The sequence below is a fragment of the Entelurus aequoreus genome, linkage group LG05, assembly GCF_033978785.1.
Source record: "Entelurus aequoreus isolate RoL-2023_Sb linkage group LG05, RoL_Eaeq_v1.1, whole genome shotgun sequence".
In the NCBI taxonomy this organism is placed as follows: domain Eukaryota; kingdom Metazoa; phylum Chordata; class Actinopteri; order Syngnathiformes; family Syngnathidae; genus Entelurus; species Entelurus aequoreus.
The window spans coordinates 28,557,838-28,582,113 of NC_084735.1; the positions used below are offsets into that span (position 1 = coordinate 28,557,838).

The 24,276-nt window shown below is 39.8% G+C and overlaps 3 protein-coding genes across 5 annotated transcripts in view; all 3 read right to left on the reverse strand.

Moving 5' to 3' along the window:
* akap9 (A kinase (PRKA) anchor protein 9) overlaps positions 1-5,262 on the reverse strand; it is a 124,685-nt gene extending 119,423 nt beyond the window's left edge. Inside the window, exons 1-2 of the mRNA XM_062047632.1 lie at positions 5,242-5,262; positions 4,269-4,327 (exon numbers count right to left, since the gene is read on the reverse strand). Of these exons, the coding sequence (XP_061903616.1) occupies positions 4,269-4,316 (48 nt within the window). The 5' untranslated portion in view covers positions 4,317-4,327; positions 5,242-5,262. The remainder of the gene's footprint in view (positions 1-4,268; positions 4,328-5,241) is intronic.
* Positions 5,263-5,765: 503 nt separating this feature from the next.
* Positions 5,766-18,533, reverse strand: LOC133649689 (zona pellucida sperm-binding protein 4-like). 2 transcript variants are annotated; one of them, XM_062046342.1, is made up of 12 exons: positions 18,316-18,532; positions 18,007-18,261; positions 16,613-16,722; positions 16,354-16,534; positions 16,160-16,282; positions 15,915-16,084; positions 13,386-13,483; positions 13,169-13,317; positions 10,737-10,911; positions 10,540-10,675; positions 8,297-8,371; positions 5,767-6,282 (listed from the first exon to the last, which is right to left on the reverse strand). In XM_062046342.1, the coding sequence occupies exons 1-12, from the start codon at positions 18,416-18,418 to the stop codon at positions 6,274-6,276; spliced, it is 1,584 nt and encodes a 527-aa protein (XP_061902326.1). In that variant the 5' UTR covers positions 18,419-18,532; the 3' UTR covers positions 5,767-6,273. The 2 variants fall into 2 exon arrangements, with proteins under 2 accessions (XP_061902327.1, XP_061902326.1); XM_062046343.1 differs by lacking the exon at positions 8,297-8,371 and having other exon boundaries at positions 5,766-6,282; positions 18,316-18,533.
* Positions 18,534-21,153: 2,620 nt separating this feature from the next.
* The window catches only part of dus3l (dihydrouridine synthase 3-like (S. cerevisiae)), a 20,810-nt gene continuing 17,687 nt past the window's right edge, over positions 21,154-24,276 (reverse strand). For both annotated transcript variants that reach the window (XM_062047637.1, XM_062047636.1), the window contains exons 14-16: positions 21,622-21,810; positions 21,428-21,556; positions 21,154-21,353 (exon numbers count right to left, since the gene is read on the reverse strand). In XM_062047637.1, the coding sequence (XP_061903621.1) occupies positions 21,281-21,353; positions 21,428-21,556; positions 21,622-21,810 (391 nt within the window). In that variant the 3' untranslated portion in view covers positions 21,154-21,280. The remainder of the gene's footprint in view (positions 21,354-21,427; positions 21,557-21,621; positions 21,811-24,276) is intronic.

Below are 24,276 nucleotides of genomic sequence, written 5' to 3' on the forward strand. Positions count from 1 at the left end.
ATCTGCTGCCTTGATGGTCCCAATGAGCACAGAGGCCTCCTTCATCCGCAAATGGAAGAAATTTGGAACCACCACGACTTTTCCAAGGGTTGGCCTAGTCAGGGAGGTGACAAAGAACCTGCTGGTAACTCTGTCAGAGCTACAGCATTCTTCTGTGGAGGGAGGAGAACCATCTCTGCAGCAATCCACCAATCAGGCCTGTATAGTAGAGTGGCCAGACGGAAGCCATTTCTTCGTAAAAGTTTGCCAAAATGCACCTAAAAGACTCTCAGACCATGAGAAACAAAAGTCTCTGGTCTGATGAGACACAGATTGAACTCTTGGCATGAATGCCAGGTGTTATGTTTGGAGGAAACTAGGCACCGCTCATCACATGGCCAATACCATCTCTACAGTGAAACATTGTGGTGGCAGCATCATGCTGTGGGGATGTTTTTCAGCGGCGGGAACTGGGAGACCTGGGAGACTGGTTATGATAGAGGGAAAGACGAATGCAGCGAACTACATAGACATCCTGGATGAAAATCTGCTCCAGAGCGCTCTTTAACTCAGACCGGGGAGACGGTTCATCTTTCAGCAGGACAGTGCTAAGCACACAGCCAAGATATCAAAGGAATGGCTTCAGGACAACTTTGTAAATGTCCTTGAGTGGCCCAGCCAGAGCCAAGACTTGAATCCGATTGAACATCTCTGGAGAGATCTCAAAATGGCTGTGCACTGACGCTTCTTATTCAACTTGATGGAGCATTAGAGGTGCTGCAAAGGGGAATGGGCAAAACTGCCCAATGTAAGGTGTGCCAAGCTTGTGGCATCGTATTAAAAAAGACTTGAGGCTGTAATTACTGCCAAAGGTGCATTTACAAAGAATTGAGCAAAGGCTGTGAATACTTATGTTCATGTGATTTTTTTAGTTTATTATTTTGAATTGATTTCAAAAATTAAAAAAACAACCTTGTTCACATTGTCATTATGGGGTATTTTGAGGACAAAAATGAATTTATTTCATCTTGGAATGAGGCTGAAACATCTGTTGGGTCTGTGTTCCTGTCTCTGACCCTGCAGCCCCCCACCAGAACAGAAAATGGCTTGGAGCACCGCAGAAGCCATTGTATGTGGGTGTTGGGATAGTTTATTTATTTATTTATTTATTTATTTGTTGTTTGTCCATGGATGGCCACTTATTGCATACATACGATTGCACTATGTAGTATGTATTATCTTTGTCAGTATTTCCAGCACTTCAAGCATGTGACTTCACAAAAAAAAAAAAGTTTCACAAACTTCAAGTCAAAATTAAGGCATATCAGCGTACTATAAATGGTTGTGACTAGAGATGTCCGATAATGGCTTTTTTACCGATATCCCGATATTGTCCAACTCTTAATTACCGATACTGATATCAACCGATACCGATATATACAGTCGTGGAATTAACACATTATTATGCTTAATTTTGTTGTGATGCCCCGCTGAATGCAATGTAACAAGGTTTTCCAAAATAAATCAACTCAAGTTATGGAAAAAAATGCCAAGATGGCATTGCCATATTTATTATTGAAGTCACAAAGTGCATTATTTTTTTGAACATGCCTCAAAAGAGCAGCTTGGAATTTGGGACATGTTCTCCCTGAGAGAGCATGAGGAGGTTGAGGTGGGCGGGGTTGAGGTGGTGGTGGTGGTGGTGGGGGGGGGGGTAGCGGGGGTGTATATTTTAGCGTCCCGGAAGAGTTAGTGCTGCAAGGGGTTCTGGGTATTTGTTCTGTTGTGTTTATGTTGTGTTACGGTGCGGATGTTCTCCCGAAATGTGTTTGTCATTCTTGTTTGGTGTGGGTTCACAGTGTGGCGCATATTTGTAACAGTGTTAAAGGCCTACTGAAACCCACTACTACCGACCACGCAGTCTGATAGTTTATATATCAATGATGAAATCTTAACATTGCAACACATGCCAATACGGCCGGGTTAACTTATGAAGTGCAATTTTAAATTTCCCGGGAAATATCCGGCTGAAAACGTCTCGGTATGATGACGTTTGCGCGTGACGTCACGGATTGAACGGAAGTATTGGGACTCCATTGTGTCCCAATACAAACAGTGTCTGTTTTCATCGAAAAATTCCACAGTATTCTGGACATCTGTGTTGGTGAATCTTTTGCAATTTGTTTAATGAACAATGGAGACAGCAAAGAAGAAAGCTGTAGGTGGGATCGGTGTATTAGCGGCTGGCTACAGCAACACAACCAGGAGGACTTTGAGATGGATAGCAGACGCGCTATCCGATGCTAGCCGCCGACCGCACCGATGATCGGGTGAAGTTCTTCGTCGCGCCGTCGATCGCTGGAACGCAGGTGAGCACGGGTGGTGATGAGCAGATGAGGGCTGGTGTAGGTGGAGAGCAAATGTTTTTAGCATAGCTCTGTCGAGGTCCCGTAGCTAAGTTAGCTTCAATGGCGTCGTTAGCAACAGTATTGCTGGGCATCGCCAGGCTGGACAGCATTAACCGTGTGGTTACATGTCCAGGGTTTGGTTCGGTGTCTCCTGATAGTAGAAGTAATAGTACTATTGTTGATCTTCTGTCTATCCTTCCAGTCAGGGGCCTGTTTCTTCTGTTTCTATCCGCAGTTAAGCACGATGCTATCACGTTAGCTCCGAAGCTAAAGTGCTTCACCGATGTATTGTCGTGGAGATAAAAGTCACTGTGAATATCCATTTCGAGTTCTCGACTCTCATTTTCAAGAGGATATAGTATCCGAGGTGGTTTAAAATACAAATCCGTGATCCACAATAAAAAAAGGAGAAAGTGTGGACTCCAATGAGCCCTTGTACCTAAGTTACGGTCAGAGCGAAAAAGATACACCCTGGCGTCCTGCACTGCACTCTAATCCTTCACTCTCACTTTCCTCATCCATGAATCTTTCATCCTCGCTCAAATGAATGGGGTAATCGTCGCTTTCTCGGTCCGAATCGCTCTCGCTGCTGGTGTAAACAATGTGCAGATGTGAGGAGCTCTTCAACCTGTGATGTCACGCTACTTCCGGTACAGGCAAGGCTTTTTTATCAGCGACCAAAAGTTGCGAACTTTATCGTTGATGTTCTCTACTAAATCCTTTCAGCGAAAATATGGCAATATCGCGAAATGATCAAGTATCACACATAGAATGAACCTGCTATCCCCGTTTAAATAAGAAAATTTCATTTCAGTAGGTCTTTAAAGTTGTTTATACGGCCTCCCTCAGTGTGACCTGTATGGCTGTTCATCAAGAATACCTTGCATAAACTTGTGAATGTGAATAGCCGTAGATATTATGTGACTGGGGCGGCACGCAATGGAAGTGCCTTTAAGGTTTATTGGCACTCTGTACCTTGAACACAGCGGCGTTTTAAAAAGTCATGAATTTTACTTTTTGAAACCGATACCGATAATTATGAAACCGACACCGATAATTGCCAATATTACATTCTAAAGCATTTATCGGCCGATAATATCGGCATTCTGATATTATCGGACATCCCTAGTTGTGACTATTTCATCATAATTTTGCATCTTCTGCTATCACAGCACATCATTCCAGTAAACATCTGGATGTACAGTATAAAACCCCACATTTTGGCAACATACTTACGGAATCCTTCCCAACACAACACCTGACATTTAGAACTATGAACGACCTGATTGTAGACGTTAAAAACTAGGAGGTGGGGCGCCATTCACGCTGCCACATTGCAGCTCTACTCCATGACAACAGTAATACAATTCACATGCACCATGCCACTTAACCCGTGCACACTCTGTTTAAATGGCGGGGGGTATTGCTCACTGATACTGCCAAGGCAGCACGGATCTTCTGGCATGCTCGACCTGATGGGGATAAATGTCCTGTAAATCCTGTTACACCTGCCTGCCAGCCTTGCTTTTCAAGCAGGCGTCAGAAAGCCTCTACTTACTGACTGATTACTGACCCTGAATAACATTCACTGAAGGTCTCCAGCTTGGGAGAGACAAAATTGAGTGTAATCATGCAGAATGACAATGGGGTGTAGTCTGTGCACTATGTAGCTAGCTAGCACAGGCTACGCTAACCCCCTTTGGCTGTCAAAGCAGGGCGAATGTTTGGACTGACAGCTGCGAAGGAGGGGGGGGGGCATACAGGGGAGGCGGAACAGCTGACAGAACCCAACAACAAGACATAAAAAAAAGTTATTAGCAACGAGATATTGTGACTTTAATGTAGCCATAATAGCAGTATGAGAGTTATGCTAACATATACCTTTGCTTTGCCGGCCTCCAGCTTCTTTTGCCTCTCCTCGTCTTCCATCGTCACGGCAGCTAAAACAAGACGGAAAAAGATTCATGCGTAATGTCCACAAGACACGTGTCGGCTCCGGTGGCGAAAAGTGCGCCGCCCGGCTTCAAGTAAGCTGCCAGAGGCTTGCACTCGCATACTTTAGAGGCTGTCTCCTTGTTGGCAGTCGGCGGCCATGTTTTTACCACGTAAACATGACACCCCACTGTGGTGACATCTGATAGGTGGCCCAGAGCCACGCCTCCTGCATTCCACTGATGTTGCCTTCAGGAGCTGCCAGAATTGTCGTCCAAACAGAACTTTTCATGTTCCCGGTTGAGTATTCGAGCTTTTTTGTAAAAAAAAAAAAAACCAAAACCTTTATCTTTCGCCCAATAAAATAAAATGTATTAATCTTGAATTTAGACATTGCTAGAATAATACACTTAGAAGAGCAGTACGGGTCTACAATAGGTATCTCTAGAAAAATTAAATACATGCCCATAAACTCAACTGTTGAAATGAGACGTTACACCTCTTTTCTAATGACAAACTACAGCAGAAACAAAATCACATTGACGCCACAGACTGGAGACCACTACAGTCGAACAATTACTTGCATGTATTGTATTGCAGCAGGGATGCAAATGCAAATCAAGCTTCTCTAATCTACAGTAAATTATGAAATGATAAGCAGTGAATTGTTATCATGCCCCAATGACTGCTGTTGCTGCTGCTGTTTCTATGGCAACAGAGAGTGCTCTCACAGTTTGAGGGTGTTTTTTTGGTTGGGTGAAGGACGTGTTCCAATAAATTTGTCATAATGTATTAAACTATTTTCTATAAAAATCTAACCTTATTAGAACTCATAACTGTCTGCAGCGTAACCTCCCTTACACAAACATCCATGTGAATATTGTACCTTATTAGACCATCCAAACACACCAACAACACTTACCTGCAGCAGCATCAGCAGATCTGTGTCTTCGGCTGATAGGAGCTGAGCAACTTATAGTCTGGCAGATCTTGAATTCCACCCATCTTCTCTTAGACATGCTGTCCAATTTGATCCCACCTGTGAGCGGTTGCTGTTAGTGCAGCAGCGTCAGCAGGGACTGCAGTGCATTTGAAAGTTTAGGCCCAGACTAAATTATTGATACGCTGAGAGAGTAATGTGTCAGAGCCACACAAAATACGAGAGCAAAGGCACAATTTACAGGAACACATTACTGAAGACAGAATAAAATGATGGCTTTGATTGCCAAACTTTATGTAGGCTAATGTGATGTGTGCACTGCTATATCATAACATATCCTAATATAACTGTAAAAATGATCCAATTCCGTGATCCATTAGGGCCACTTTGTAGCCGCAGAGTGAAAGTGCTCAGCAAGCATGACTTGGTATGATCATGACAAGTAAATTGCATCCACTTGAAGTGAAAGACAGCGATCACTGATGTTTTTTTTTTTTTTTTTTTTATTCTTTCAAAAACATTTTATACAATGCAGGAGTGAGAGCTGATTTGCATGATGAATGGCTCATGGTGTTAAAATATTCATAGTGGAGGTACTTGTCAGTGTTAAGAGCCCATTGGTCAGTCAGTAGGTTATTCAATGGCAGGCTCAGCAAATGGTAAATGCACTCTTCTAGCCAATATATGCAAAAGCACATCCGTTGAACATCTGACATGAATTAAACATTACCATCTGTCAACACAGTCTGCAATATGATCAGTTTGATTACACCAAGCCCACTTATTACAATTAATGAAAGTTTAATTTATTTATAAATATTTGTGTGAACGTGTGGGCAGAATGTGAAAAAGGTGTAGCAAACATACTGTATATACGCACATATATTCTACTGTTAAAGAATAATTTTAATTCTTGCATGGAGGAAATTGCAGAAGATGAAACATTTGTCCATCGGTTTACTGTACAATAAAACATTACAAGGTGAAAGTCCATGTGAGTCTCGTAGGATGTCCTCATGGTTCCTGGAAATGAAAAAATATATTCGCTTCAAAATGACATTTGTGGCGCCATCTTTGTGTTGTGATCCATTCATCAATCTTTGTATAGAACTTTTCATGCAGAAGTAATATTGACAAGACAAGAGAATTGAGGAAAAATGCATCTTTGAAGCATCCACACTGGAGAATAAGATAATTAGCGTCAACTAAATAAAATATTAAATATATAAGAATAAAACAGATCAAAACTAAATAATATTTGTAATAGCAATAAATAAAATATAAACTAACAGAAAAAAGTATTAACCTAATGATTTTTTTTTTAAAGCCTGATTAAAATGGTGAGTCTGACAGTTTTTACCTTAGTTCCTAAAGTGGAACTACACTTTTTTGGGGGAATTTTGCCCTTGTACAATCCTTATGTAAGACAACATGTTAATTTTTTCAATGCATTCTAAATATTAAATAAATGCATCAAAAATTCCGCTTACAATGGAGCCTATGGCTGTCGCTCTATTTTGCCTATAAAGCCCTTGAAAAACGCCTCCATTAAGGGATAGATAGATAGATAGATAGATAGATAGATAGATAGATAGATAGATAGATAGATAGATAGATAGATAGGTATTGTAAGTACATATGTAATGTAGCAACAGGCACATTTACAATAAGACTTATAGATTTATAATCTAGAATAAACTTTCACGCGCACCAAGGCGAGAAAGCAGCTCACCAGCCGTTGATGTCAACATAGGTGACATCTAGCGATCACGGCTTTGCTATAAATAGTTCATCTGCGTTAGCTCTTATAGTAACAATGTCACTAATACTTGGTTAATATTCAAGTCGCAAAATGTAAATGGAGTATTGTTGGCGATTTTTGTATGGTTATTTATTGGATTTTATGGGCGAATAGAAGACCTATTAGCTCCATTGAAAGCAGAGTTTTATTTGGAGTTAGAATGCATTAAAAAAAATGTGTCATCTTGTCTTTTATGATTGTGAACGATAAGCATAATTTCTAAAAAATTCCATTTACCCTGTAAGATGATAAAATAATTGTATATATGTCATTTTGGTAAAAGTTTCGCTTTCTGACCTTCAAGACCTAGAACTAAAACCTGTGTTTTGCCCTAGGTGAGCTCTAGGAATGTCACTGCCATCCATGACTTGAAGTCTAAAATGCAGTTAAAAAGAATACCTATTGGTCCTGTGTCATCAGGAGACACGGCAATGTACAACTGTGTATCAGTGTAACTGTGAAAAATGATCTGATGATGTCCACAAGAGGCAGCATGTAAGAATAGGACCTAAAATTGAGCCATGGGGAACCTCGCACACTATTTGTGGGTTCCTGAGAAACATTGCAACCGTATTTAGATTTTAAAAAATCAATCTGAGATAAGAGAAGAGCCGATTAAAAACAGTACCTGTGAGGCCAACCAGGTGTTTAATAAAATGTGATGGTCGACTGTACCAAAAGCGGTGCTTAGATCCAGCAGAACTAACACTGATAACTTTTTATTATCTAAATTGTACCTGATATCATTTAAAATCTTTAAAAGTGCTGTCTCGGTATTGTAGTTGATCCTTGAACCAGACAGACTTCTTTCTAAAATGTTATTTCTATATAAAAAGTTGTTTACTTTTTTTTTTTTTTTAAACAAAAAAAATCTGTCCTTTTTTTTTGGCACCCTATGTTAATAAAGTATTTATTTGGAATCAAGAATTGTTTTGAATTGAGAATAGATTCTGAATCAAATCGAAACAATCTTAGTCAAATTTTACAAATGTGCACGTCTGTCCCCTAGAGGTGTACTGCAAATTTGGTGGTGATTGGGCTATGCACCTCAAAGATACTGTTTTTTTGTCTAGAGTCCCGTGCGGTGTCGTTGTCGGAAAAATAATAGCACAGACGAACACCGTAGGAGTGCATATTTGAACACATTTTCACCCTTTTCAATGAGGCGGTTAAGAAGTAGAAGAGTTAGCAGACCGTTATTAGGAATACAACAAATATTTGTAGTTAGAAAATCACCTTTCCATCAAAGCACCGCTCTTCGCAAGTGGTCTCGTCTGGCCAACAAACCTCCGAAGAGCACATGAAAAGTATCTGAGGGCAACATTTGACAGGTCAGAAGTCTATATCCCAACACTAGAATGATCCACTTTCAATTATGTCCAAAAATGTAGAATGTATTTACTACAAATAATGCATTGTGTTCATCTCTTGATGACAGCAACTTTTTGACAGGTACAACAATTCAATGCTCCTCCACTAGATCAGCAATTCACAAACTGTGATACGGGGCTCCATCTTGTCATATGCCAAATAATCACTTCATTGAAAGTATTGTGTTTCCTATCTTCAAAAACTGTTACTGGTCAAACTGTTTATATATATTATATTAAATATACTTATTAAAAAAACCTCTGCCTTGTTTTTAAAGAATACCTAGGCCTACTATGCTACTCTGTTTTAATGTTGGCACCAATGTTCCCTCTAATTTTTCATGTGTGTGAGCAAACGCAAAAACTCAGAGCATTCAGTGGAGCCCATGTGAGCAACATCAGACGTGCACACTGTGGCTACACCAGCAGCACACCTGTCCCAAACCTGACTAAATAACAAGTTAAACCTCCATCCATCCAGCCATCCATTTTCTACCGCTTGTCCCTTTCGGGGTCGCAGGGGGTGCTGGAGCCTATCTCAGCTGCATTCGGGTGGAAGGCGGGGTTCACCCTGGACAAGTCCCTACCTCATGTGGGGCAGTATAGCTCGGTTGGTAGAGTGGCCGTGCCAGCAACTTGAGGGTTGCAGGTTCGATCCCCGCTTCCGCCATCCTAGTCACTGCTGTTGTGTCCTTGGGCAAGACACTTTACCCACCTGCTCCCAGTGCCACCCACTCTGGTTTAAATGTAACTTAGATATTGGGTTTCACTATGTAAAGCGCTTTGAGTCACTAGAGAAAAGCGCTATATAAATATAATTCACTTCACTTCATCACAGGGCCAACACAGAGACAGACAACATTCTCTTAATATTATAATTAAATGACAGCAGTCATTTCCATGAGGTGATTTCTAATATAAGTGTTAGGCCCACTTACAATGACAATAAAAAATATTGTTTTTCATGAACTGTGTACTTGTATTGTTTGTCTGGGTGGAGGTCCTGCTTTGGAAATAATTTGTACCCCTTTCAGACATTGCATTTAGTTCCCATTAAAACATTCACATGTTGCACAATGAGATGTAAGCAGGGGATCACGTGTACATTACTGCAACTTCCTGTTTGTAAAAAATATATTTTTATTAGTATTTATTTAATATACTAACAGCATTTCATGATTAATATTTATAAATTAAGATTCCTAATAAATGACACTAGAATAGGCACACATTTGATTGGTAAATCATAGTGTAACGACCTGGAATTACACTTTAGGTGTAGTGTTGGAGTTGTCCGAATTTTTGTGTGGCTGTAAATGCATCACTGGCTAAGTGCCATATGTGCATGTGTTGGCGCAAGTGAGAAAGAGCGAGCGGCTGCTGTTGATAACAAAGTTGGTTTTGGTCTGGTTTGTACTGCAAAAAATGACCAGTTTTGCTAGATATAATTTTTTTTACTAATGTTTTGGTGATGTGTTTATGGCAGACAATAAAGAGTTTTGCTCAGTAAAGTGATCGATGGAACTCATGTCATCAAAGCGTCTCGACAGACGTTACAATATTTGAACAATGATGACGAAAACTGTTTTCTCTGTCGTGTCCGTGTCGTGTCCAAAATTGTTATGCGCTTATTTTTTTTATTTGATTTTGTGCGTGGCATAGATTTGCCGTGCGCAGAGGATGCTTGAGCAGTGCGCAATTGCACAGGCGCACACCTTAGAGGGAACATTGGTTGGCACCCCCTGCGACCCCAAAAGGGACAAGCGGTAGAAAATGGATGGATGGATTATGGTGGTACTTTGAAAGCCAAATGTGTTTTGAGTTTGTACTTGGTGAAAAAAGTTTGAGAACCCCTGCACTAGATGACAGAAGATACATCATTAACCTGTGTGTCTACCTTTTGCCATTCATACATTTGAGATGTATGTGAAACATGTGCCTTGGCTCAATAACAGCTGAAAAACACTGGTCAATACCATAGTCTCAAACTGTGCTACTGCTGGAGATACATGGTTTAAGCCTCATATTTGAAGCAAAACATTTTAAAAGGTGGTACTTTTTAAAAAAAACTTTCAGAACCATTGGTCTATACTCGTTTTTGATACTCACTTCCTCATCCAAGTATTTCTTAGTTGTGACGTCCATAAACTGGAAAGCATTGACCACCAAACGCCTCTGATGGCGATTGCGGGGCAAGTCGCTCACTTGCAGGATGGACACATTTGGGTCGTAAGGGTTTGCACACCTTCAAAAACACATTCTTAATAAAGCATTTAGAGTTGTGCAGTGAGTTGACATGGACTTACCCTTCGTAAACGAGCACCAGAGCGTTCTTTGCGGAGCGAGGATACGCTAGGCAGTATTTAACCAGAATGACTGCATTGGGTTTGGGAGACCACAAGCTCAGTTCCAAATAGACAGGTTTGTCCAGGACAAAGCGCAAGGTTGGAAAAGAGGGCAGGAAAGTGGAGTAGGTCATATCTGTTGGCACAAATAACGGTCAAGTAGGCGCTACAGTAAGTTAGGAAAATGCTTTGATTTGGCGTCATTGTTTTTGCATGCTATTTGGACTCCATTGACCTATGCCAGGGATGTTTAACTCAATTGTTTTGGGGTCCACATTTCCAGAAAGTCTAGAACCGAAGAGCCAAACTTCTCCCTTCACGATTAGTAGGGCTGCGAATCTTTGGGTGTCCCACGATTCGATATCGATTCTTGGGGTCACGATTCGATTATAAATCGATTTTTTTGATTCAACGCGATTCTCGATTCAAAAATTACATTTTTCCAATTCAAAACAATTCTTTATTCATTCAATACATAGTATTTCAGCAGGATCTACCCCAGTCTGCTGACATGCAAGCAGAGTAGTAGACTTTTGTAAAAAGCTTTTATAATTGTAAAGGACAATGTTTTATCAACTGATTGCAATAATGTATATTTGTTTTAACTATTAAATGAACCAAAAATATGACTTATTTTATCTTTGTGAAAATATTGGACAGTGTGTTGTCAAGCTTATGAGATGCATGTGTAAGCCACTGTGACACTATTGTTCTTTTTTTTCTTTTTTTTATAAATGTCTAATGATAATGTCAATGAGGGATTTTTAATCACTGCTATGTTGAAATTGTTACTAATATTGATACTGTTGTTGATAATATTCATTTTTGTTTCACTACTTTTAGATTGTTCTGTGTCGTGTTTGTGTCTCCTCTCAATTGCTCTGTTTATTGCTGTTCTGAGTGTTGCTGGGTTGGGTTTGGTTTTGGAATTGGATTGCATTGTTATGGTATTGCTTTGTATTATTTTGTTGGATTGATTAATAAAAAATAAAAATAAAAATAAAAAAAATCGATTTTTGAAAAATGAGAATCGATACTGAATCGTACAACGTGAGAATCGCGATTTGAATTCGAATCGATTTTTTCCCACACCCCTAACGATTAGTCTTATTTTTTATATTCCAGAGATCCGCCGTCTGCTACAGACATTTGATATTTGGTCTGTCTATTGTGTCAGAGTCACAGGACCTCTGTTTTTATAAAGGACCTTCAGCAAAAATGTGAGTCTCTCACAAGTTTTTGGAACTGAACACAGGGGCCATCACTTGAATAGCCCAAAGGATGAAAAGGAGGACCTAAAATAGAACTATGAGGAACACCACTAGTATAACTAAAGAAGTTAAGCAAATGACGTGACTGCATTTGAAGTGATCAAGCTACAGCAACACCTTAGTTATACAAATCACAAAGTGTAACTTAAGCGGTGAAGCTGTATTTTCATTTGCACTTTATTTTATTCACAGTTTAGTTAAGAAACATTCATTATTAATTTAGTTTATTTTAGCACATCATAATTGTATGTAAACTTATTTTTTGCCATTTATTTATGAGTCCCTTATTCTGCAATATATTTGGTTCGTATTTGTTTTTTCAAATCAGCATGACCTAAGCCAGTTCTTCTCAAACAGTGGGATGGGCCCCCTTGAGGCGATGCCTCGGGGAACATATGATAAAGCGTATGTAGCACTTGACTTCACTGTAACCACGGTGGGAAACGAGGAAAGATCAGTGTGTCGTTTCCTTTAATGTTAATAAGCTTACAATGTTCTGCAGAGGTATAGTTATAACAACTTTATAGACAAATTATGTTATTTTTAGTCATGGTGGAGAGTTGGAAGGCGCAAAATATTCTCTTCTTCCTATGGGGGGCGTAACAGAAAAATATTTGAGAAGCACTGACCGAAGCCATGATGTACTACAATTCTTGTGGTAATCATTGGGCTAAATCTAGGACAGCGGGTACTACATTTGGTGCCATGTTATGTTTACTGGTATGACAAAGTTCCTTGAAAATGGTAAGCTTCTGAATGGCTGCACACAAAAGGGTGAAAATTTGTCAAAACATCAACACCTACTGTGCTTCCTGAAATAATAGTTTTATGACAAATACGCCACACAATGGCACCGTTATTAAACCCCTTAAGTCGGACTACAAAATTTGAGAAGCACCTGTGTAAAAGTTTAACAAGATTGGTTGAAAAATATGGCCGCCATCAAACAAAACATTGCATTTAGCAAATAATTGTCCATAAGTCATTGAACATTTGTCTAATGATAAAACTTTGAGGATATTCGTATTACATGCATCCTAGAATGTCTTCCAAAGCATTTTGACCACAACTCATAGGTGGCACCGCATGTCAATTTTACTGAAATAATGTATACAGACTGACCAGTAGCGATCTTCAACTGAACTGAATATAAGCCACCAGAGTGGATGGATGATGGCAGGTTGCTACTGGGGATCTTCACCATGTAGCCAACACTTGCCAGAGGCTGCTTAGCGTTACTGGAAATACTGTAGCGACACTCAATCAAGAATCTAAAAGGAAGAAAAATATCACAGTGGCTTAACGAAAGTGCATTGTTATCAAGATTTAATAGACTCACCTTAATGGATCAGTTCTTGTGATGATGCCATATTTGAGGTTGAGCGCTTTGACAAGTGTCTGCACTTCGGCCAAGTAGAACCTCGTCACGCCTACGTCCTGCAGGTACAAATAACTTTACAATTTCTAATGACATTTGTGCCATTTCCTTGTTAGAAGTCGTTAAAAAATATTGTTTTAAATCCAAACCTGACAAGACACATACTCAAAATGTGTACTGGTGCATCCCAGTCATAAAAAACAATGTTCAAAGGTTCCTATGGTAAAGACAACTTTTGAGTAACAAGACTCAAGTAACAGGAGTGACTTTTTAGAATGAAATGAGCAAATGCATGAACTATAGCCACACAGTATGCATCTACACCAAGCACAATATAGTAATTCAATGAAAAAAATATAAAATAATTTAGGTAACAGGACAGTGTTAGCAGAGATCTCGCATAGTTGAAATATCCAATTTCCCATGGCATGCAGAGGATCTGAAGCGATGCGTCTTCCTGTGTACCATGTGGAATGTCCCACAGTTTTGAGAGATGATAGTGTGAGAATATCAGGACTGAGTCAAAACCCAGGGACACCACCAAAGTGTGTATTTTAACTAAAAATCTGCCCATACCAGGCAACGATTTTTTTTGTAAAAAGTGCCTATAGTGAAGAGTCATAGTTGAAGTATGGGATTTCCCATGGCATTGCAGAGGATGTGACCAATGCAATTTCATGTGGACCATGTGACGTGTGGAATATTCTAGTTTTCAGAAGTGTGAGGGTAAGAGGACTGAGTTTAAAACCAAGAAACAAGACTATAGTATGTATTCTAACTTTTTTTTTTCTTTTTTTAAAGATAATCAACTTTTAAGTATAGTAATTTAGGACCAACATATGAACAAAACATTTCTAAAGGATTAAAATTAGTTTCTGTTAAGTCAAATTTTTGGACGTGAGGTCAGGCAACTCCATCCATCCATCCATCCATCCATTTTCTACCGCTTGTCTCTTTCGGGGTCGCGTGGGACGCTGGAGCCTATCTCAGCTGCATTCGGGCGGAAGGCAGGGTACACCCTGGACAAGTCGCCACCTCATCACAGGGCCAACACAGATAGACAGACAACATTCACACTCACACACTAGGGCCAATTTAGTGTTGCCAATCAACCTATCCCCAGGTCCATGTCTTTGGAGAAGACATGCACCTGAGACATGGTCAAGCAACTCATGCTAGGTTTTTCAGCATTCAACAAGTTATTTCAAACTAATTGTAATTTTCAAATAAGCAATCGGACCAATGTGCAGGACATGTACGTTTTCATCATGTACTTATATTAGGGCTGTCAAAAATAAGTTAACTCATGTGATTAATCATAAAAAAATGACTGCATTAATCACGCAAATTAATCACAATTTATTCTGACTGTACATGCTCCTTTAACTTAACTGCAGATGGTTACCTTAAAGGCGGCGCAGGTAATATGGACAAGGATCAGGTCAATGCAAACAGTGCAAAGATGAGTGAAGAAACTGTTGTGCTGGCTGGCAAATTCCATTTCAAAATAAACCCTGACTGAACTTCAGATGAAACTGAGCAAATAAATTCATGTAAAACATTTAACATTTTTTTTAAAGTCAATCTAAAATATACAAGCGAGTAATAACCTGTGATTAATCATCCATCTATCCATTTTCTACCGCTTGTCCCTTTCGGGGTGATTAATCCAAATTAAAAAGTGTCATCTGAATCAACGAAACGACGAATTTGACAGCACTAATTTAAACTCGGGCTGTCAAAAACAGAGTTAATTTATGTGATTAATCACAAAAAAAGTTATTGAACGATTTCCATATACGCAAATTAATCACGCAATTTCTTTGGACCGTACATGCTCCTTTACCTTGAATGGGCCAAATGTGACAAAACTAAATCTTTAAATAGTTCCTTAAATGTGTCAGAATGAAAGTCATACAATTATTTAATGTGCCCATTTAAAAGAGAATAACATGACTTCATGATTTTCTTTTAAAAAGTAAATATTGATTGCATTATTTCAAGGTTTAATTACGTCACATTTAAGTAATTATTTAAAGATGTATTTCATGTACTTAATTTTGTCCTTTTTTGCCCTTGTTAGCACTGTATAAATGTATTTCTTATATAGACACCGTATAGGGCCAATCAGGTCGATGCTGTTGTCCTTGCTGGCAAATTTCACTTCAAAATAAACCCAAATCTGACTTTAGATACAACTGTTAGGTTTTAAGCAAATAAAGTACAAGCATTCATGTAAAACATTTAAAAAATAATCCTGTATGACATCCTCACCATAAATCTGGATTTGGGATCAAATACTGAGCTCTTTTAAATTAATTTAAATTATTCATGCACATAATAACCTGTGATTAATCATGATTAATCCAAATTTAAGTGTGATTATTCTGATTTAAAAAATTATCCTTTGACAGCACTGATTTATACATTTCATGTTCACAGAAATGGTACCGATTCAGCGGAATGGTCTAAATCTTAATGCAAACTTACATAAGTGTGCGTTCCACATTCCGTCACTTTGAACTTAAAGATGGCAAACTTGGCGTTCACAATGACCGGCTTGCAGCTGGTTCCCGGTATCACCAGCTCTGTGGGGTCCAGAGGCATGGAGGCGTACATGGATTTGATAATGAAAACAAAGTGCTTATCCAGCGTGCACTCTGAGGAAAATGGACACAAAACACCAAGTTTACATTTGGAGCGGATGCGTTAGGCTGACAAAGCAGAGGCTTTACCATCCATTGGATAGAAGCACTTGGATGTGGTCGGGTCCAGGCAGCATCCCATGGTGTCACAAGCATTGGGTGATATTCCTGCTTGTCCACAAGGCAGCTGCTGCTCAGTGGTCACGGCACAATCTGATATCAAAGTGCAATATCTAATAAATGATGAATGGAAAAAATGCACGCATAATCTCTTGGTCACCCACTTTGTGCCTTTGCTGATGTCATTGGCGGTGGAGTTCTGCATTTTGAAGCACTGGTGGGCTCGACACCAGAGCGAGGCATCAAAACAGGGTCTGACGTCAGGCTCGGGTCACACACGACTGTGGCGACTTGGGCCTGACCGAGTTTGTCGACGTACAACAGCTGCAGGCTGTAGCTGTTGGTCTGTAAGACCAGCAAGGCGGTCTTTCACTAACAATTGCATCAAAACAACACTGCATAACCGAAATTATGAATCATTACAGTCTCCACGAAGCATCCGGTGTAGGGCACAGTCAAGGAGTTCTGGAGGTTGGTCACATTCACACCACAGGTCTCTTGGGCGGGATTGACAGGTTGCAGGTCTTTAGAACCTGGAGGAGGCCAGGACGTACAGCAGTAGGTTGGCAACTTGTATGTACACTAAAGTGAGCACACAAATCACATTACTACGACGGAGACAGTTCTATAGAAATTAGAGATTAGTACTGATCGCCATTGCCGATTAATGACTTTAAATGCCGATCCCCTCTGGCTAATAATGTATTTTTAGTCAGACATGGTAGCAGCTAATTATGTGTCCTCAACACATTGTGAAGTTGCTCCCATAAATTAATAATATTCTCTATAAGGGCAAATAAACTGCATTTCTTAATATCTTAAGTATCGCCATCAAGTATCGCCATCACTGGAGGACAAGGCCAAACATGTTACACACGGAAAGCTAGCAGGAGCAGGCACGCTAAAAGCTAAGCTAGCTAGAAACAACAAAATAAGTGCTCATTAAAATTTTAAGAAGTGTTGATGGAACCATGTTGCAGCAGAAAATAAGCAGATAACAGGAAATGAAAAAAGGTACCGTAGATCAATAAGAAAGAGTATAATACAACGGTTGGTGTCAGCATTGTCACATTCAGCACACAACTTGTAAAAGGAGGACGAATCAATCCATAATTTGGTAGTGTCGATACCAAAAGTGGTATAAGTATATGATTGAGACCGGAGTGATTAGGTCAATTTTTTTTTTTCCTTCTCTAAATTATGGTTTGTTAAGGTTTACAAACTCAGAATAAATCCTTGGAAAAAAGAAAACTTTAAAGGGCAAAAATGATTTAAATGACTAAGAGATAGTTTTTGATTTTGTTTAGTTAATGCGTACCATATACTTTTCGGGATTAGGACAGCGCTAAAACATACATCTGCATATCTTCCTGACACATCTCTGAGTCTGGATTAGAACACAGTACAACAATTTACAACACTGCGCGCCATGGGAAACAATTAGGACATTTGGGGAAATTTGCCATTATATTATCAGTGATGGAGCAGGAAGAGGGCTAGGAATTGTTTTTTGGTCAAATTTCATATGAGGCGGCCATAATTGTCACACCTATTCATGCAAAACTCTGCGGCCCAGGCTCATACTAATCATTCACACCCAGGACATTTTGGACACGTTCACTGTGAGGTGTACTCACTTTATGGACAATAATGGCTGTGTGTTGACTACGTTCCAGTGGATCGTAAATATATACTGCCACACAAGCTGTACACAGACTACTCTAAAGCATATCTGAGTTTAACTTCTACAGTAAGATATGTTGAAATGTGGGGGCTGTATTTTATAAAGACCTTTTTAAAGTAAAATACTTACGTACCTAAAACTTTCACAAGACTTTGTTGCCCAGCTGGTAAACTGATATGGAAGCCAGCTTCACCGCACACTACTTGAAGTCCGTCATGACTTGGATTGGTTGTGCTTGTCCGGCCTGCTGGAGAGTCTTCCTCCTCATCCGTTACGCCACCTAGCTTTCCTGGATGGTAGTCTAATGCTTCCACTTGGACCGATGGGTCGGCGTCCTCATCATAGTCGTCGTAGTCACTGATGTCCAAACTATTATCTTCCTCGTCATCTGGAAAGGTCAAACCCGGTCACTCTCCAATTGTCACAATGTTATACTTCTTACCTGACAAGGCTGTGGGGGCTTTGAAAAGTTGTTTTTTGTCATCCCACTCCCATCCCCGGACCACCACCAATAGCAACAGCAACTCCAATCCAAGCCAAGCCATGGAGACCTACAGAAAAAAAAATCCCTGTTGCTGCAACACTGCCAAACCTTGGAGACGTCGCTTCACTCTGTGTAAACTCATCACACCTGGTGGCTGCTGATTGGTGCACCCACACAGTTACGAGTCAGGTGTGCTGGACAGCAATTGTTTAAACTTCAAAATCATTTAACTATGAAAGAAATTGATGTTTAATGAATATGACGGTAAGTGAGTCTAATAAGTTACTTTTATACATTGACTTACTTGGTTATTAAATACATTTTAGTCTTATACACCCAATTTGTAACTGTTCTTCCTTCAAAACAGCATTTAATTGTGTAATGCTCTATGGCAGGTGTGTCAAAGTCAGGCCAAATCTGGCCCGCAAATGAATTATCTATGGACCCCGGGATGGTATTTGATTAGTATTAGAACCGGCCCACAGGCCACAGCCGTCTGCTGCTGTTTTGCACGCACCAATACTCCACCAGTGTTGGAGCTAGGAATTTTCAAAATGGAGTCCCAGGGACCCCCATCGAGTCATGAAAATGGGGTCCCACAGTAAATTTTTGGAGTCCCACTTTTTTGTAACCGTTTTGAAAACAAATGATAATTGTATGTATTATGTATGTATTAAACGTTACTTAATTCATTAAAAACAATAATACAAAAGAAAACAAATGTTTATGCATATGTAAATGTATTCAGTTATAAACATTTATTCACTTTCTTCTTTCCTTCATGGATCTTAACTTTACCGCTGCAGGTATTTTTTCTATATTTTTATTGTAATGTTTTCAGAATGTGTTTGTTCTATTTTTGGCCAAAGTAAGAAGTGAAGTGAAGTGAATTACATTTATATAGCGCTTTTTCTCAAGTGACTCAAAGCGCTTTACATAGTGAAACCCAATATCTAAGTTACATTCAAACCAGTGTGGGTGGCACTGGGAGCAGGTGGGTAAAGTGTCTTGCCCAAGGACACAACGGCAGTTACTAGGATGGCGGAAGCGGGGATCGAACCTGCAACCCTCAAGTTGCTGGCACGGCCGCTCTACCAACCGAGCTATACCGCCCCTAACAAAGAAAACAATCTGAAATTGTCTTTATTTTTAATTTTTAATGCCATGATTTTAATAGTCCGGCCCGCGTGTGCACAGATTTTCCTTCATGCGGCCCCTGAGCTAAAATTAGTTTAACACCCCTGCTCTATGGTTACCATGATAGCATCAAATCCTATTCTTTCAAAGACACAATTAGGACTAGAAGATGGAGGTAAGCTCTATGGTAAATCTAGTGCATCCCATCGCTTTGATACGAATAAAGTCGTCGCTCGTTTATTGCTGTTAATTGGTTCCAGACATAACCGCAATAAATGAATTTCTATGGCAGAGGGGTTAGTGCGTCTGCCTTCCAATACGAAGGTCCTGGGTTCGATCCTGCGCTCGGGATCTTTCTGTGTGGAGTTTGGATGTTCTCCCCGTGACTGCATGGGTTCCCTCTGGGTACTCCGGCTTCCTCCCACCTGGGGATAGGTTTATTGGCAACACTAAATTGGCCCTAGTGTGTGAATGTTGTCTGTCTATCTGTGTTGGCCCTGTGATGAGGTGGTGACTTGTCCAGGGTGTACCTGCCTTCTGCCTGATTGTAGCTGAGATAGGCTCCAGCACCCATTGCGATCCCGAAAGGGATAAGCGGTAGAAAATGGATGGATGGATGAATCATTAATTTAAAATCAAATATTTTCATAGCTAGAACATAAAATAACCTGTTTATGACCTAATAAATAAAAAACTACATTATGAAAGCCTGTTAAACATTAAAAAACACCTTTAGTCACCTTTACACTCTCTTAATCCAATTTAGTAATGCTGCCTAAGGCTGAGCCAATCATTGGCCACAATACTGAACAGCGTGCTCTGATTGGTTAGGTCTCATCTCGTGGCCAATAATGCTGTGGTATTGATATGTTTGGTTTAGCCATTTTAATGCTTGAAAAAGACCAAAAAATTGTACAATATGCTATGAAAAAAATTAAAGAAAATTCCAATGGGCAGTGAAGCCATAATATTTGAAGCGCGATGACAAAAGTTTAAAGTTAAAGTTAACGTGCCTATGATTGTCCCACACACTAGGTGTGGTGAAATGATCCTCTGCATTTGACCCATCCCCACAGGGGAGCAGTGAGCAGCAGCGGTGGCCGCGCCCGGGAATTATTTGGTGATTTAAACCCAAATTCCAACCATTGATGCTGAGGGAGGTAATTTAAAAGGAATCAATAAAGTACTATCTATCTATCTATCTATCTATCTAATGGGTCCCATTTTTATAGTATTTGGTATGACTCAGCCAGGGTTTGAACTCATGACCTAGCGATCTCAGGGCGGACACTCTAACCACAAGGCCACTCAGCAGGTCAGTGTACTGTACATTACCACTTTTATACATTCTAACTTTCCTTAAATTTGATTTAATTTATTTAGTCCCGTACATCCCATTTATGTGTTTTCTTTCAATACAGCATTTAATTATTAATTAAATGCTCTGTGGTCACCATGATGGCATTAAATCCACTTTTTTAAAAAGATACAATTAGGACTACAGATGGAGATTCGATGAATGCTAAATTTGGTGTACCCATGCTTCTACACAAATATGACCTAATTATAACAACGGGGGGAAATATAATGGCACATGCAGGTGAATGCCAATAATAAACCTAAATATTCCTACATACAAAATAAAACAAATGCCATCTGTAAGTGTTACATATACTTTATTGTTCAGTACATTTGTACCCAAAACTCAAACTAAATTGTAAGTTGTCTTTTCAGTCACACTCTGCCAAAAAAAAATTAATTGTCCAATATGGTAAAAAGAAAAAAATCACTTGTATGAATTTGCTTTGTGTTTGGGCAAGAAGTTGAAATTTGGGGGTACAGGTCCTAGCAGCATTTCACTGTTAAAACACACACAATAATGAGGTTATAATCACGAATGAATGAGTATTGACTAAGAAAGGTAGCTGCTCACCTGATCCTGATCCAGTCCCCAACATTCTGACTGGCCATGAGTGTCTCCAGGTAGTTCCTGCCCATGTAGTATGGAGGCCTCTCATTAATCTTCTGAGGCACCCGCTCCAACAGGCCCACTGGGATGTACCTGACAAACAAATTGTTTGAATAATAGTATGGAAAATAACATGCGGTGTTTATAGAAATCCTCACCTGCACATGAAGGAGAGCCACTCCAGCAGGAAGGTTCGAGTCTTCTCCACACCTCGCGTGTCCGAGCCCCAGTGCTCCAGGCCGAAGTTGGTAAAATCCCGGAGAACGTCAAGTCGCTCGCTGGAGGAGATGTCCCAGTGGCGGCTCTCCTTGATTTCAGTGAATATCCAGGGCTTAACCAGAGCACCCCTGCAGTGACATCACAACCAACAGTATCTCACAGTTACTGGACATGAAATTAATAACTTTGTTTTTCCAAGAATGGGAGGGATCAAAATGAGTTAGAAGGACAGTGCTGAAAAGAAGTGGATGATATTAATTGGTTTTAAGAAAAAAAAAAATCAAAAACATGCCTGATGTACCACTGCTAGTCTGCACCATACCGAAGCAGAATGAGTAATGCCAGACAAGGTTAAAGTAATAATGTTAAAGTATTATTTAAACAGAGGACATGTATCCATGAAAATATGGCAAAGCCTTTGATGGTGTGTTTGACAGAAATACAGCTCAAAAGAGACACCGTAGAAGTCCACCCTCCAATAGTAGGTTCAAGGTTCAGGGGTTTTATTCGTCACATGCAGAATACACCACAGTGAAATACTTTTTTCCATGCTCTTCAGATATTGCGTACAGTGGGATCCAAACACTAGTTGCTGAATCTAATACACTAAATACAAAAAACACAACAATTTCAATAGCTCTGATGTACATGAATTACAAGACAATAAGTTGCACAATAAGTCCCAGTAGTTATGGTAGAAGTATCAGTACAAGTAAAAGTACAGTAGTCACATACAGTACCAGTGCAATGTCAAATAGTATAACAGTATATACAGTATACACAGTATATACAGTATAGGAAGTAATACATATTAAGGTGTCTACAGTTCTTTTGGCAGTTGAGTAGTGACAGTAGTATGAACAAAGGTAATGGAACAGTATGACTTCTTTATACTCTTGTTTTTACATTATTTACAGTCATTGAATGAAGAGTATTGTAGTCCGGTAATTACAGTGGTAAGTAAAGTGATTCTTGTGCGTGCGGTTTTGTGCAATTGTGATAAGTGTTAATCAGCGGTGCAGTTGAGCAGTCTGATGGCTTGGGGATAGAAATAGTAATAGATAGTAAATGCTGTATTTTATTATTACATTAATTTATAAATCTACTATAGTTTGTATTACATTCTATTTTATTATGTTTCATACAATATTTGTTATCAAAAGTTAGTTTTTATTTTTAAAAGGCAAGTTACATGTTAAAATACTGCTGTTTTGGGGGGCTAAGAACTGATTTGATTCATTTCATTGATTTGAGATAAGAGCTACATCACAGAACCAAATAAGCTTGTAAGTTGAGGTACTACTGTACACCCTAATAATTTTAATATATTTTAATGTTGACTCTCTCTTAAAATAAAGCATGATAAAATTATGGATTGTTCATGTCTCTATACCAGGGGTCTCAGACATGCGGCCCGCGAGACATTGTTTTGCGGCCCGCACCTTAATATGGAAATGTAATGTTAGTGCGGCCCGCAAGTTCTATATGAATGGCGCTTGACAGCGTCATACTTGCCAACCCTCCCGATTTTTCCGGGAGACTCCCGAATTTCAGGGCAACCATTCTCTCGAATGTCTGCCGATTTTCACCCAAACAATATTAAGGGCGTGCCGTGATGGCACTGCCTTTAGCGCCCTCTACAACCTGTACAAACAGCGTGCCAGCCCAGTCACATGTTGACTAGAATATACACACACCAGCTACCACCAAACTCCCCCCCCCCCCTCCGTGCGTCGGTTGAGGTGGGCGGGGTTGGGGTTTGGTGGTAGCTGGTGTGTATATTCTAGCCCGGAAGGGTTAGGGCTGCAAGGTGTTCTGGGTATTTGTTCTGTTGTGTTTATGTTGTGTTACGGTGCGGATGTTCTCCCGAAATGTGTTTGTCATTCTTGTTTGGTGTGGGTTCACAGTGTGGCGCATATTTGTAACAGTGATAAAGTTGTTTATACGGGCACCCTCAGTGTGACCTGTATGGCTGTTGACCAAGTATGTCTTGCAGTCACTTACATGTGTCTGCAGAAGCCTCATACAACATGTGACTGGGCCGGCACGCTGTTAGTATGGTAAAAAAGCAGACGCGACGACAGGTTGTAGAGGACGTTAAAGGCAGTGCCATCACGGCACGCCCTTAATACTGTTGTCCGCGTTAAAATCGGGACAAATTCGGGAGAATGGTTGCCCCGGGAGATTGTCGGGAGGGACACTTAAATTCCAGTCTCCCGGAAAAATCGGGAAGGTTGGGAAGTATGTTGCTAGGGCGGCATAGCCATTCAAAGAAGGTGAATTCATTAAAAAGTGCATGTTAGATTTTTTTAAAGAAATATTTTCTTGCGGCCCAGCCTCACCCAGTTTCTGCATCCAATGGCCCCCAGGTAAATTGAGTTTGAGACCCCTGCTCTATACCAACAAAATGCACAGGAGATTCATTTTTTGCCATTGTATGTTTTAATTCTTATCAAGGAGTGGAAAATATATATTTTTAAATACATACAGAATCAGTCAAAAGTTTGGGGACAGATCTGCATTTTATTGAATAAGAAAGTTTCCAAAATTGTAAAAGATTTTTAAATTTTTTAAATTTATTTTTTTTTAAATCG

Excerpts from the sequence above, each read along its gene's own strand:
- LOC133649689 (XM_062046342.1), bottom strand. The coding sequence starts at position 18,418 with ATGGCTTGGCTTGGATTGGAGTTGCTGTTGCTATTGGTGGTGGTCCGG. Across the intron at positions 13,484-15,914 it reads AATGTGGAACGCACACTTAT|GACGTAGGCGTGACGAGGTT; the intron begins GTAAGTTTGCAT and ends TTGTACCTGCAG. Across the intron at positions 8,372-10,539 it reads AGAAATACTTGGATGAGGAA|ATACTTTTCATGTGCTCTTC; the intron begins GTGAGTATCAAA and ends TGTTGCCCTCAG.